The following is a 14,904-nucleotide window of genomic DNA, read 5'->3' on the forward strand; positions in this document are numbered from 1 at the left end:
CGACTGGATGGGTCCGGCGGTGTTTCTGTAGCCGACGGGGTGATGTCGGGCGGTATTTTGTATTCTGTAGCCGACGGTCCGGCGGTGTTTCGGTATTCTGTAGCTGACGGTCCGGCGGTGTTTTTGTATTCTGTAGCCGACGACCCGGCGGTGTTTCTGTATTCTGTAGCCGATGTCGTCAGTAAATAATTTGTAGCGGATAGAATAATTGTGGCCGACGGACCCCTTCGAGAAGATTCGGCAGTAGTATTTATATCCCGTCTGGGATCTTTGTAAAGCATCATTCATCTACTATTGTGAATATAATTCTGTTATTCTGCTATTATTGTCTGTATGCGTTGATTTCTTTACCCGTACGGTAAACACATGCCACCATTTCCGGCAATTTAATCCTTTTAAGCCTTTAAAGGTTAGTGTTTAAGTTGTTACATAATCTTTCATGGAATTTGTAGATGCCATATGCTGCCCTTGTACTTTTGACTTCATTTTCTTTTTACCAGTGTCCATACGACCTGCAACTTTGACTCCTGAGGGTAGAGTTTGTGCATTCTTACTCGGATTCATATTGTTGCTATTTGAATCACCTGCCTGTCTACAACCTTTCTTTCCAACTCTTTCTAGCCAATTGCATAACTGTTTTCTTGTCTTTTTGTGTGCAAGAAAGCATTTAGGGCTTTTTCTTTTCTTCTCAGGCGTATGACGTTAATGCTCCAAGAATGGTTCAACTCCACGCCCACTCTTCTCTTCGCTTCTTATGTTGGGTGTACGATGTACCTAAAGGGCCTTTTCCACTGATGAACTTGCTCATATAAGTTGTGTTTGGTGTTCTTCCTTCCTACAACCGCACGGTGCTGTTTCACTTCGTTTTTCCTTGGAGATCTCCTTGTTCTAGGCTTCCTTCAAATTGCTCCTGCTCCTCTATATTTCCAACTCCTCCCACTATTAAGATAATATCTTATACTTTCTATAACGGTCAACTACTTGTCTATAGTCTGTCTTTCAATCTAGATAGAAATGTTTCCTATCCTGTCTTTAGTTTTGTTTCTATTTTCGTCTTCAGTCTACGTTGTTTCTAAAGAAACAATGTCCTTGTAATTCTTTATAAGGAACACATTTGTTCCTCTATTAATCAATCAATCATCCGGAAATCCGTTAATCTACCAATTCTTGAATCTTGTAACATGGTATCAGAGCCATTATAAGGAATTTTTCAAAAAATTTATAATTTCTTTCAAAATTATTTGCTAAATTTTTTTGAAATTATTTCTAAGGATTTCTCTATAGCCCATCTAGGATTTCTATTTCTTTGAGAAATTTATCTGTGCACATCTGAGTTTTGGCTCGGGTTTATGAATCTATTTTCGAAATATTTTGCTCACGCCTGCGTCTAGGGTTCTGATCACGATTGCGCCCGAGCTCGATATTCTGTTCGCGCTCGCCCTGTTATTATTGTGACTTGTCTTCATTCTTGGCCACACCTGGCATTTTATTCACGCTCGCGCCTGTTATTATCGTGACTTGTCTTCATTCCTGACCACACCTGGCATTCTATTCGCGCCTGCACCTGGTCTTCATTTTCGCCTACACCTATTTTGCTTGTGACTGTGACTGGTCTTCATTTCCGCCTGTCTATTCGCACTTATCCGCGACCTGCAACAAATGCCTTCAGTGACCTCTAATATTTCGCGCGTCTATTATTGCTTGTGTATTTTTTTCTCTTGCTCGTTTTTGATTGGAAAATCGCGAGCTGTGTTTTGCAGTCATTTTTCCTTGTATCTGCAACAAAAATGTGTCTGTAACACCATTTTTTGGTTTCGAAATCCTAATCTCTACTGCCCTATCAGTCCTTTAGTCCCTATTCTGAAAGAAAAGTCTGATTTTTCACAGAAAATCGACATTTTTCTGCAAATCCGACCTTCAAAGCTGTCGACTAGGGTTTTGCTCAAAACCCTAGTTTTTGACCTCCGATTTTTTGTTTGTTTACAGATTTGTGGTGGGTTTTTCGAGAGTCAACTGGGTTGTCGTCAATTTTTTCTAGGTGCCTCGATTTTCATGTCTCAATTTTCGAGCCAACGGATCCAGAAAATGACAGCAGATTCCTTTTGGTTTTTCTGTCTACTCTTTTGGGCACTTGTCATTTTTTTTGGGTCAGCCTCAACATTGCCTTGGACGTCGTGCAAATGGCATCTTTGACTAATCTGATGTTGGAGGGCAGTTTACGATCACTGGAAGCAGTGCATGTTAACCATCTTCGAATATCGTCATTTGGATGAGCTTGTTCTAGGCACAAAGACTCGTTCGACCTCTGACCAAGCAGAATAGGACAAGTTTGATGATTGCAATCGAGAGGCTATTATGCTTCTTTAGCTTTGTTATCAATGATTAGCTATCGCAGATTCCTTCCAGCAAGTCAGCTACAGAAATCTGGAAATATCTGAAGGAGCTGCATGAAACATCTGACAAAAGTCAAGCATTCTTTCTGAAGAATTAGTTGTTCTCCATTATGATGGATGAATGTATGTCCTTACAAGAGCATTTGACAAAGATTAAGGACATCCGCGATTAGCGCGAAGCTATTGGTCGGAAAATGGAGGAAGAGGATATGGTAGTCATCACTCTGAAAAGTCTACCATCGTCCTATGAGCACTTCATAGAAACACTCAACATTACGTCAACTAATGTTGATATGAAGTTTCCAGAATTATGCACCAAACTTCTGCAACAGGATCTGGAAACAACAGTTTGGTAGCAGTGCTTCTATAGCCTCCTCAGAGCAGGTATTTGCTGCAAAATCCTTTCAATAGAACATCGGCAACCATCAGTCTTCTCAGCCTTCCTAGCATCAACCTTCTGCTCAATCCTTGGATGACTCTACGAAGCAAAATGTACAATGTAATTACTGTCACAAGTTTGGCCATATGAAGTTTGAGTGCCGGAAACGTTTGGCTGCCCAAGCAAGGCAAAATGCTTCCCAGCCAACAACACAAGTTGTTGAGCTTCCTGATTAAGGTGAAGTTGCATTTTTCGCCTTTTGAATCTATTTCTGTTTTTCTGGGTTTGTTGATTTTTTCCTCAAAAATCATTTCATGTTGTCTATAATACACAAGGTTGCGTGAGATTTTGGGTTTTTCCGTTTTTTCCACAAAAACGAAGTTTTGTAATTGCAATTTGTTTTGAGTCATAGCACTCTTCTGACAAAGCTTCTTGGTTTCAGCATTCTATAGATCCAGGGAGGGTCTTAGTTATCCCAGAATGTTCCGACATCCATAAGTTGACCATTAAGGGAGGGTATTAAGATAATATCTTATACTTTCTATAATGGTCAACTACTTGTCTATAGTTTGTCTTTTAGTCTAGATAGGAATGTTTCCTATCCTGTCTTCAATTTTGTTTCTATTTTCGTCTTCTGTCTACGTTGTCCTTGTAATTCTTTATAAGGAACACATTTGTTCCTCTGTTAATCAATTAATCATTCGGAAATCCGTTAATTTGCCAATTCTTGAATCTTGTAACACCCAAAACATGCCTCTAATCCCCTTTTTTTATGACAAACCCTGGCCTTCGTGCACCTTCTCCGCCTCTACTTCCCATGCTTAGCTGGCAGCGAACAATCCTTCTGAACGGTAGTCAAATGGCTACCCTTTTTTCTAAGCGAAGATATAGTAGTTGCGCTTAGCCATCGATCCTTATACTCTTACTAAAGTGCAACGATAGACTATTTTTGTCTTCCATAGCAATTGGCGATTAGTGACTCCTTAGGATGTAGGGTCCTTTCGTTGTGCGCATGTCATTGACTCCTTGTGCAGTGAGTTACTTCCCCAAAATCGCAAGTGTTTGTAGCGTGTGAGTCGTATAGTGAAGCATGCTAGTTTTCAACTCACTGCACAATGTAGTTATAGTCTCCTTTTTATTGTCCCTTATGCCTTCACATTGTCGTGTGTACCAAAACAATGTTTTTGACCCATAGTTTGCAAAGTGTTTCCTATACCCATAGTTTGCAAACTTTGTGAGTACTCTCCAAGTTGCTAAGCACTCTATTTTTTTGCTGGGTGAGTTTTCACAAGTTCAACTCTCACATTTTTATTGACAAAAAAAAATGTGCGCATAAATGTTAATGCAAGTAAAACATTGGTTAAAATGTGCATTTCAGATGTTTTTTCTATAAAACCATGCATTTTGTCTTTTCAGATGTCAATTTTTAATTAAGTAAATTTTGTAAATGAAGTTTACCAAAAAAAAGTCGTTTCCTCTAGAGATCTTAATTTTTAGTACTTTTTTAGTTCAAAGTTTAAAATTTTGGTCTTGCTAGGTACTCTCCAACTCTAAGTTTGCGAGCTATGTATCTACCATTCTCCATGGCCCTTCCTCATAAGTTGTCTTTTTCCTTCTTAATGTTCTTAACTCAAAAATTTGATGGCTCTAGTTTTTTAATTCTTGGGGACTCCTCTTCTCGAGATTGATAATAATTGGCATGTAAGTATAGGTTAACATATGTTATTTTCCTTTACAATTGCCTTGTCAGTGATCCTTATTGTCTTCTTGTAAGAACAATAAGGAACTGTAGGTGATGAAGGGTGCTCCCCTTAATACCTTAAACACATAACAAAAACAAAGAAATAACAACAATTTGCGAGAATAAAATATGGGCTTCTTATTATCATTGCAAATACGGAATTAAAGAATTACAATATGCTATCCCACATGGGCGCCTTCATAAAAGTACTCTACAAGACAAAGCTCCAAACTATCACCTAGAGCTGTCCTAGACAATGTACAGGCATTCCTTAAAGAGACATTTTTACACTGCCTGGGAAGTTTCTAGACATCGAACCCTAACCCTTGAGATTGATTAACTCTAAAATTACATATAGAGTCGGGCCGATACACCTTTGACACTTATTTTGGAAATTTTGGTCAGCTCAACTTCGGAAGGCCATAACTTTCAAACCATTGCTATGATTGGCTATTATAACCACTTTTCGGAATCCTCAACTTCTGATCTACAGGGCCCAAATTATGCAAGCTCCAGTCAACCCCATTTCGGAGTCCATCTGCGGCCTCTAAGGTATTCAACGGTGGGTAGCGGCTATAGAGGCATGAAAAATGTGAGCCATACGAAGGGACCATACTTAGCTTTTCTTTGAAAAGTTATGAAAACCAATATAAATTAAATCGTTTTGCGTGGCTGGATAGCCACTGGCTCAACGATGGGCCTAAAGTTTTTATACCAAAATTGCACACCAAAAATCCACAATAAATCCACAAATACTCATGATATGGCATTGAGCCTCAACTAGTAGGCTAATATATCCAAGATGAACATCCATCTCTGAAACTAGGACATTCCTGGCTTGTATGACTGACTTACTAAGTAGCAAGTCTTCACAGACAACAACTTTGCACTGTGACAATTTATTCAAGAAACAAAAATAAAATATTTTTGGGTGATGCAAGATTGCTTTTACACCCAGGATGCTCCTACATCAGTAGGCCCAAAAAGCCATAATTGTATAAGATTAAGATCAAGATTTAGGCTGTAATGTTGGGAGAGCTTCCAAATTAAACACTAAGATTAGATAGAGAACTTTGTCTTATCCCCTTTTAACATTATTATCAGGATATTTGTCTTTGTCTTTGACATTAGTAGTTTTGAATGCTGAGAAAGAGCAACTATCAACATCAACAAACCTTGGTGGATTTACTAGTTTGCAGTACCAGTCCCAACCTTAGAAGCTTGAATATAATCGACATTATGTTCCATAGGAGTCTTTGGTACCGTCCCTTGCAAAACTACCATTCTTTATAAGACCAACCATTTAAGGGTAAAAACCATTGGAGTGCAGTAGATAATAATTACAATTTTTTAAGGATTTGATGTTATGAAAATTTCAAGTACTTAAAGTTTTCAACTAACGGAACTAAACACCTACTTAAATAGCTTAGTAAATGAAGATCTTATTGTCAATCCTAAGATATTTACCATTTTAAAGGTGGAAAACAGTAAATCCTAAATAAGTTGGGGAATGCTTGCTTTTGATTTTGTTATTGTTATAAGGTCATATATTTCATTTTGTCAGATAAACAGATTTTGAGAATGACTTTTGCTTGACCAGTTTTATGGTGGGAGTATTTGTGGATTTCGAACTATTTAATCTTATTCAATTTGTTATTACTGTTATTATATTTTGGCAGTTTGAACGTGGATTCAATGGAGTAGAAGCTGTTATTGTCGATACATTTCCTATCATAAAGTACAACCATGAGATGTTTTCTTCCATAGAAGATGCCGTGTAAGTTTATTTTGTTCTCATTGCTTCTCCTCCATCCCCTTTGTCACGATGCTGTGATTGTGTTAGGTACATTTTTACTTTTCTTTCTTGTTCAAAATTCATCACTTTGAAGCAAACTATACCAGGGTGATTTGACTACTTATGCTAATGACTAATGGGGAAAAGGTTACTGATATGTTCATTACGCGTAACACTATTTAGTATTTGGTAATACCATAAGTAAATTAATAAGCATAGCTTGCCTTGTCAAAAACTACACAATGGCACATGTCAAAAACTTATAGTATAAATAAAATATCAACAAAAATATAAGCAGATAAAATGGAGAGAAATGGAGGACACACACAGCATTGATTGCGTTATCAATAGCAAAAGGCCTCACAAATAAAGGGCAAGAGAGTGTGTATGCAGGGTCTCCCTGTCCAAGTCTCTTGTGACCATGGCTATGAACTGATGAGTGTTTGCTGAGACAACCACATCCAATGACTAATATTGACCATAGACTTGCAATTTACGCATTGATACAAAACATGATTTTACATGGATCTCAGATGCAGTTGCTCCCTTTTCTCAATTGGTAATTCAATAGCGATTGCTTCAAATGGTTCATGTCACGAAAAAACATTATTTGCTCCTTTTTGGTGAAAATCTCAACAGTCGATACTTTATTCATATGTATCTTGATTCATTTCACTATGCCTACCTTGAAAACTGCAAATGTTTAAAGTTCAATTCAAAATTGATTCTCACTGAAAATTTTAGAATTTGAGAGATGTTGATGCAGTAGTTTTGTATGGCCGAATTGCGGCTTTTGAATGTACTCCCATCATTGATTGATCTTTGTATGGCTCCCTCTAAATTTCATATTTTAATTAAGTATTCTGCCTTAGAGACTCAATCTAGCTGATCTATTGCTATTGGGTGTTCTGATTTCCAATTCTTTGGCTGTGTCCAACTTTGACACAATTTTCTAAACTCTTTTGATTCCTCTCTTGGTTCTGCAAAAGCTGTGAATTTAACTCTCAGCTGGTGAAACCTTATATTTTTGAAACCCATCAAATCCACAAATTGAATGGTCAAAATTCAGAATTTTATAAAATATTGTGTGAAGGGCGTCAACGATTCTTGAGATTTTAGTATTTGAAATGTGAGCCTTTTGGCATGGTGTGGTTCCTAAGTGACACCCAACTCTCCGGCAATGCCCAACTTTGTGATAGTGTCCAATTTTGTCATATGCTTATCATTCTTGTGCTACTTCTTGATTCAGCAAAAGCCATGGAATTCAACTAATGGCTGGGGTAGAGTAATTTGACTTATTTTGAAACCTTTGAAATCAAAGTTCACTGAGAAAATATATAAAGAGCCTCAATATTTTCTTTTTCTATAAAACTTAGAGTTTGAAATGTGGCCTTTGAGTGCTCGAGTGTTGCATTGTTTAATATTGAGACAAGGCCTAGCTGGGTCAACTCACTTTTTATCTCTACTTGCGGGCAACACTTTACCGAGCTGAAGCTTGAAACCTTCAAATTACACACCCAAAAAAAATAAAAATTGTTTAGAGGACCTCAATTTGTTTTTACAATTTTTTTTTAAAAGTCAAAAAATGTGTCACTCATTACCCTTCACCTTGCACAGATCTTTTGGAAACTGACAATTTATGGCCTGGCCAAAGGCTTATACACCTTGTCATGAATTTACCATCCATATTGAATGTATGGGTGATGGTAGTCCTTTAATCAATCTATAACTGATTTGTATGGCCATTCCAGAACAACCAGTGCACTTAAACTTGTATAAATTGTCAATGCTTTTGCAGCTTTACAGACCTTATTATTTGTCCAGACTGCTGCTGCCTTAAAATTTTATGTTGATTGTTTCCTTTCATCGTTGGTCAACTAAAATGATATGCAAGTCCCTGACAAACAGTAAGACTTGTACCTAGTCAGTTCTAAGTATGTGTTTTATTGGAGTCATCATTGCTATTTTTTCTGAATTCATATTTGCATTGCTGTCTTCAATAAACAAAATTCAGATTGTACCTCACTTGGTGGAGATTGACCCTCTAAAACAGACCTCTTTGTCTCTACACATTCTGTGGTCTTCTTTGTCATCCTACTCTAAATAGTAGTTGGTTTCAGCCATAGTTCGCAGAATCAGATTGAGTAGCTGGAAGCCCAAAATTTCAACTCTGCAAAAACTTGACACTGAGGAAGTACAAAAAACTAAAATTTCTTTAAAAACAAATTTGATTTTGCAAAATTCAGTTACAAATGTTTTAATGTAAAAACTGACACCTCAAAAGAGAAAATGCATGGTTTTATAGCAAAACAATGTGTGAAAGCTGCATTTTGACCACCGTTTTACCCATGTAGGCATTTTTACCCATGTTTTTCTTGTGTCTATAGAACCAAGATATTGACTTGGTAAAGACTTAACTTTGTTTTTTGTAACTTTTTCCAGGTTGAGTCCCCATCCGTGATGCCTTTATCCCATTTGATAGAATAGTACAACTAGTTGCTATAAAATTTGTGAATTCACTGTCATTTTCTATTGTGTGATGAAAAAATGTGGTAGAAGATTGTTTAAATTTTGTCACTTTATTTTCAAAAAGAGTGAGGATTGGAGAACCCAAGCTGATTATGCCCATGATTAACCCAAAAGTGTGCTGCAACTGCCTTGCGTGGCCTGAGTATTGGATAACCTTGTCTTATGAGTAACCTCAGAGTGTGCCAAAGTACGTACAGAATGTCCTGACTTCTGTTAGGGCAATAATGAGAATCTCTATTTTGCACAATGCTCTCAAGTGAAGACACAAAAAACAAAAAGGTCCTTTTGTAACAAGAAAGACTGCATCAAAAATGAAGGCATATGATGATCTCACTCTTTGCAGTCATTGAAAACCATAATGTAGTGTGCAATCTTGTAAGTTTAGATGTTGAACTCAACATTATTTGCTAAGATGTAGTGATAAGCGACAATATGTTACAATGGTAAATTCTTAGTAGATGATGTGAAGTTTTCAAGTACCGTTTTTGAAGTACACAAAACTTGAATCCTAATCTCCTCCTTGTAAGATGAGAATAGAGAGCTACTGCAAAGCTGTCCTTGGAAAGAGATGCACAACTCAATAATGATATCCTTTTGGGTTTTCATCACGAGGTTCCATTAATTCATCCTTTTGTGTTGCCAACTCAATGAAGAGAGCTTGTATGCTGCTCTCTCGGGATTTCAACTTACAGCTCAAGTGCAAAAGTATAATCAACAAGAGGCTATATTTGCAGCCTTAAATAAACTGTATAGAGCTTCATATGAAGCAGTCTTATGTGCTCATCATCAATATCCCAACCAGAAAGGATAGTTATTGTGTGCATGAATATCCTCTATGAGAACTGAGTTCAATTCTGCAGTTCTCTAAGTAGGTTGTCTTCCAATAGTAGAAGAATCGACAGTATCTGTAATGCTAAGCTTATTATCAACTGGATTGATAGCAACATCTACATCAAGAGTAGACAAGCTCAATAGTATTTCATACCAATCCTCAACCATGTTTGTAATGCTGAGCACACAAAATTGGATTGACATCTACATAGCAATCGCATGTAACTGATAGATAACCCCATGTGATGCTAATCACCGAAAGCATATGAGTGTACTGAAATATGTAAGCTATTAGAAAGACCATGTACACCTGTCATAAAGTACCAAAATTGTCCATATTGAGCTTGTTCTATGTGTAACCAAAACTCCTGTTGCATAGCCAACAACCAACAGGTACATAACCAAAATTGCCAACCAACCGACTGATACCAGCAAAATGTTTGTATGAAGGTTTTGACATTAATAACAACCAATGCCAGCAACAACTCAATAAGTCTAACAATATCTCCCTTTGGAATTGATGGAAGAACACCAAAACTTAAAAAAAACAAAAAAGAATTCTGGAACTCTGACTGTCATAACCGAAAAACTTACAACCAAAAACTCCCATTGAGAGAATGCAACTTTTCATTTTGTTTTTCCTTCCCTCTCCCCTGTTTTACCAGAATGGAAAAGGGCCAAACATATATCAAAGAAAAGCAAGGAAATACAACAGATTTAAATAAGGTTGCATGGGGACGGAGATACTTAGGGTACAAGCACGACTATTTTTCTTAATAGGGGATGAGGGTACTTGGGTAAGTCAATTTCTTTTTAATATAACTTAATAATTATTGAAAATCTGAAAATATGAGTCATGACAATGGTTTTTCAAAACAAGAATAGTGAAAGTTTGCAGATGTAATGTACTATTTTCAGTTTCAGATTTGCAATATGTTTATAATAATAATACATGCTAAATGGTAGATGCATAACAGAGAAGGAAGACTTTAAACATGAACAAGAAGATCATAAATCATATAAAAATGACATTGCAAATGATAAATGATTTGAACAGTGATAAAGTTTACTGTTAATAAGTACTGTAGCAAAGTTTCAACTGATGACATATTCAATTAAGCTTGATAAATGACAAGCTGATATGTAAACAAAAAACCGAAACGCAAATGGGTAGGTGGGTATGCGTCCCAGCGGTGTGGGTATGCGTACCCATTGAACATAGGATTTCATCAAAAAGACCTTCTACCTTTCCTTAAGTATTGGAAGCTCCTTCTTGTTGGGATATTCTGCAACTATGTGCTTCAGACATTGTTATCACATATTTTGAGTGATGTGTTGTCATTGATGTCAACATATTTCTTTAATGTGATAGTGTTGCAAAGATGTTGCAGGATGTTCAGTGGAGTGATTGAATCGGTGAGGCTACCATATTGCATATCAGATGTTATGAAGGTGCAAATGTGTTTAGGAATATCTATAGTTGACCTATGTTAAGTTACAGAGGTTTGTAATAAGATGTGAGTTATTATGGTAATTAATTAGAGACCGGTATTTTGATGTTCTGGAAAATGTTCAAGAATCAGGAGCAGCCGAGCTAAAATTTCCTCTATGGTTATGAATATTTTTTTTTGACATTTATTGTGGTGATGTTCAGAGTGGAAGATCTATCACCTCTCATACTGCTTAGATATTTAATTAAGAACACTTTTAGCTGGTAGAATCATTAGCGTTTTATATCTATTAAAATAGGATCAAAGTGTAGGCTGTTAAAATAGCTTTGGCCTTCAATAACTATGGAATATTGTACGTCAAATTTTTTTTTACTAGGTATTCACTTATTGTAACCCTATTCATATATTAGAAATAACATTTTCACTTTTTTGTAAAAGGATACAAGCAAATATTGCACCCAGAAAAATACTTATGTTTTGATAACTATGTATCTAGATTCTATCAAGCAGTTGCCATCTACAGGCAGTTTCCTTTGACAATGATATAACTTTTGAAACATGTTTATAGAGCAAGATATCCCACAAATTAGCATGCTTCACAGGTCTCTTCATAAACTGAGCTGAGCTTTACTCCAGTAACAGAATAACTACTCTTCTGGAATTTATACATGACGGCCTATAAATTTTAGAACTTCTAAATAATTTCTACACAAGATGGTAATCTGTAGCTTAGCAAAGAAGCCTTTCTATTCAATCCACTTTCATGATACCAACAACCTTCTTTACGAGGAGGTGTTCCTAGCATTCAGTACATTAATATTGTGAGGAATTAACATTTGAGAAGAAAATGGGCATTTCAGTCAAATAATATTGCCTGATGGAAACCAATTTTGAGGCATGACAGTTATTACAGCTTCCATGAGCACATTAATATATGCTAGGTAGTAATCTTTTGGATAACCTTATCCTAAATTGCTTATCCAAACTTTTTTACTTACCCAGTAGCTCTCAAGCCTTTTAACTTCCTGGCAAAGCAATAACACTTTTTCCTTATGCAAATTTAATGTGTCAAGCACGCTTGTTGTTGGTCTGTGTATCCGTACAAAGGTTTTACACATTCATATGGCTTTCATCCAGTTTATTCACTATGTTAATATTAATTTTGTATGATCTTATTATTGAGTACATTATGATTGTTTTATTCAAATGTGCTTAAGCAGTTGCACAGTATGCCTTGGAGAATATGAAGAGAAAGACATATTGCGTGTGTTACCCACTTGTGGCCATGCATTTCATATTAATTGTATTGATGTATGGTTACGACAACACTCAACTTGTCCTGTTTGCCGATTATCCCTTCGTGCTAATTTTGATGAAGGAGCCATACTGTCTCCATACTTAACCATAGCAACCCAGTCAAGGCATAGTGCCAGAGCAATTTCAGAGAATCTATCAGAAAATTCCTATCCTGAGTCATTCAATAGAAACCAACACCAGTTTGGAGCTAGAGTCAACGATCAAGAGTGCTCTGTAATCTCCTTTCCTTCAGAGCAAAACCAATGTAGAAGTGGATTGAATGAGACGGGCACAGTTGATAATGAGAAGCAAAACAGTTTGAATAATGTCACCAGAAACAGCCAGGAAGCTGAGGATCTATCACCTTTGCAATTAAATGATGCTGTGACCAATAATAATCAATTTAGATCTACAGATCTTACTCAAATAATAATTGACAAGGAGCCCAGCACGCGTAAGGCTTGTGATACTTCGGCTAACAGGAGCATGGTAGTTGGCAATCTGATTGCTGTTCAAGATAGGCAAAAAAGCTCTGTTTCTGTTCAAACCGATTCTATTGAAATCACAGGGATTACCCATTTGTCTGAAGGTCAACAGAAGAATATTGGGAGTTCTGTACAGGCTAATGAAATATCTGACAAACTAGGTAAATTTCAGATGGTTTCAACTGCTTCAGATATTACTGAAACTGATGCATCACTACCCATGAATGTCAGAAAGAGTGCAGATGACATTGCATCTACAGATAAATCTGGCACATGTGAATGCTTGGAAAAAAAGTCAAAATTTTCTTATATTGAAGATGAAAAATGTACACTTAAAAGCAGTGTGGATTTTTCTGAGAGAATAGCTGAAGATGGAAGCTTATTAGCTGTTTGTGATATTAGCAGTGGTGACTCAGCATTCCCATCTTGAAATGCTAGTTCTAATACAATCTAAAGGTTCACTTATATATTCATCATACATAGGTTAGATGGCAGTGTTTATTTGAGAGCTCAGTGAGAAAGGACTTCAAGGAAAGGATACACAAGCCAAAGCTTAATTCCAGTGTCCAAGGTATTTTGTGGCAGTGTGAGTTAATAGATAGCTCAAATAGAGTATTTATTCACAATACGGATGAAAAGTTCAATGAAGTCTTTGTTTGTATTTCTGTACACATCATCATCATGACTCATGTTAGCAAAAGGGCTACAAAGAAACTGAAATACTGATTTTGAATGTTGTGGAGCTTCAGAATTAGAGTAGGGAACCGTAAAGAAGTTTTACTTTTAATAGCCTGACAAAATGCAAAGCTGCACCCCAGCCAAGAACAAAACCTTGAGAAGAAGCTGGCTTCATTTGATGCACAGAACAGTTGAAAGGATGGCAAAGACCAGGAAAAATTGTGGCTAAATGGCCGTCAGTATGTCCCAAAAAAGATGGAGATTCAGGCAACGATGTCACTTGCTGAAGGCTGTTTAGATCCTAACATTCTTGGGACAATCACTGAATGAGCATTTTGCTGCTTTTGAAGACACTGTAAATATAGTTGTTGTGGAACTGAAATAACAAAACACATTTGAGAATCCTTTTCTTTTGAAACATTGAGGTATGCTATAGTAGCTGGAGCAATGCCGCAACTTGAGAAAAGAGATTTTTTAAACCTTATGAATGATGAATGGAATTTTTTTTTGAGATAAAGTGCAATGCTGAAACTGCTATTAACATTCCAAGGGATGCTTATCATACACAAGGTTGCTAGTTGTTCCACAGAGAAGTGATGGATGCCAGTTTCTAGATGGCTTGTACATGAAGTGGAGAAATATCATAGATGTTTCTCAAGTTTGAGATCCCATTTAAGGTACACTATTGCCATATTTACCATTTATTTAACAAGTATTTTACAATTTTCAATCTATTATTCTCATATTGAGCACAAGGGATACATCAGATTTTAAGATTCAGAACCAATAGCTACTTTGATAAATACACACGTTTAAAATCCTTGAATGATGAAATGTAGTAATGTGTGAATGTAAATTTATCTGCATCTTCATTCTGACAATATATTGGACACACTTTACTTTAGTCCACTTATCCTGTCTGGTAGTTTTACAATGGTTTGTATTCCTCCCCTACAATCTGGACTGAACGATAGCAAATTTTCTCAAGGAATAATTATTGTTGTTGCTAATAGCATAATATTTCTGCATTTCAATCCGTCATAGGATTATTTAATCTGCAGTATACAGGAATGTCTTTTTTACCCCACTAAAGCATGTAAAGAAATAATTCTAGGCAGAGCATGCAAAACAGATAACAGAACATAGACTATCGTTGTGTTGATGTTGTATGTAAATAGGCATTCAAATTTATCTAGAAAAGCTTCTTACCTGCACTTGCCTTAAAGTGTAGCACATATGAGCATCTATAATTTGGTAATTATCACATTGATGAGTTCAATGAAAGAAGAGCTTTAAACTTGTTTTGCGAAAAATCTGATAGTACCC

At 36.4% G+C, this 14,904-nt stretch overlaps 1 protein-coding gene across 4 annotated transcripts in view; it reads left to right on the forward strand.

The window, feature by feature from the left end:
• LOC149554628 (uncharacterized) overlaps positions 1 to 14,310 on the forward strand; it is a 77,369-nt gene extending 63,059 nt beyond the window's left edge. For all 4 annotated transcript variants that reach the window (XM_089828689.1, XM_089828691.1, XM_089828690.1 and 1 more), the window contains exons 2-3: positions 6,193 to 6,290; positions 12,340 to 14,310. In XM_089828689.1, the coding sequence (XP_089684815.1) occupies positions 6,193 to 6,290; positions 12,340 to 13,330 (1,089 nt within the window). In that variant the 3' untranslated portion in view covers positions 13,331 to 14,310. The remainder of the gene's footprint in view (positions 1 to 6,192; positions 6,291 to 12,339) is intronic.
• The last annotated feature ends 594 nt before the right edge of the window (positions 14,311 to 14,904 follow it).

The sequence above is a fragment of the Cupressus sempervirens genome, chromosome 5, assembly GCF_028749045.1.
Source record: "Cupressus sempervirens isolate cs-2001-9-10 chromosome 5, ASM2874904v1, whole genome shotgun sequence".
In the NCBI taxonomy this organism is placed as follows: domain Eukaryota; kingdom Viridiplantae; phylum Streptophyta; class Pinopsida; order Cupressales; family Cupressaceae; genus Cupressus; species Cupressus sempervirens.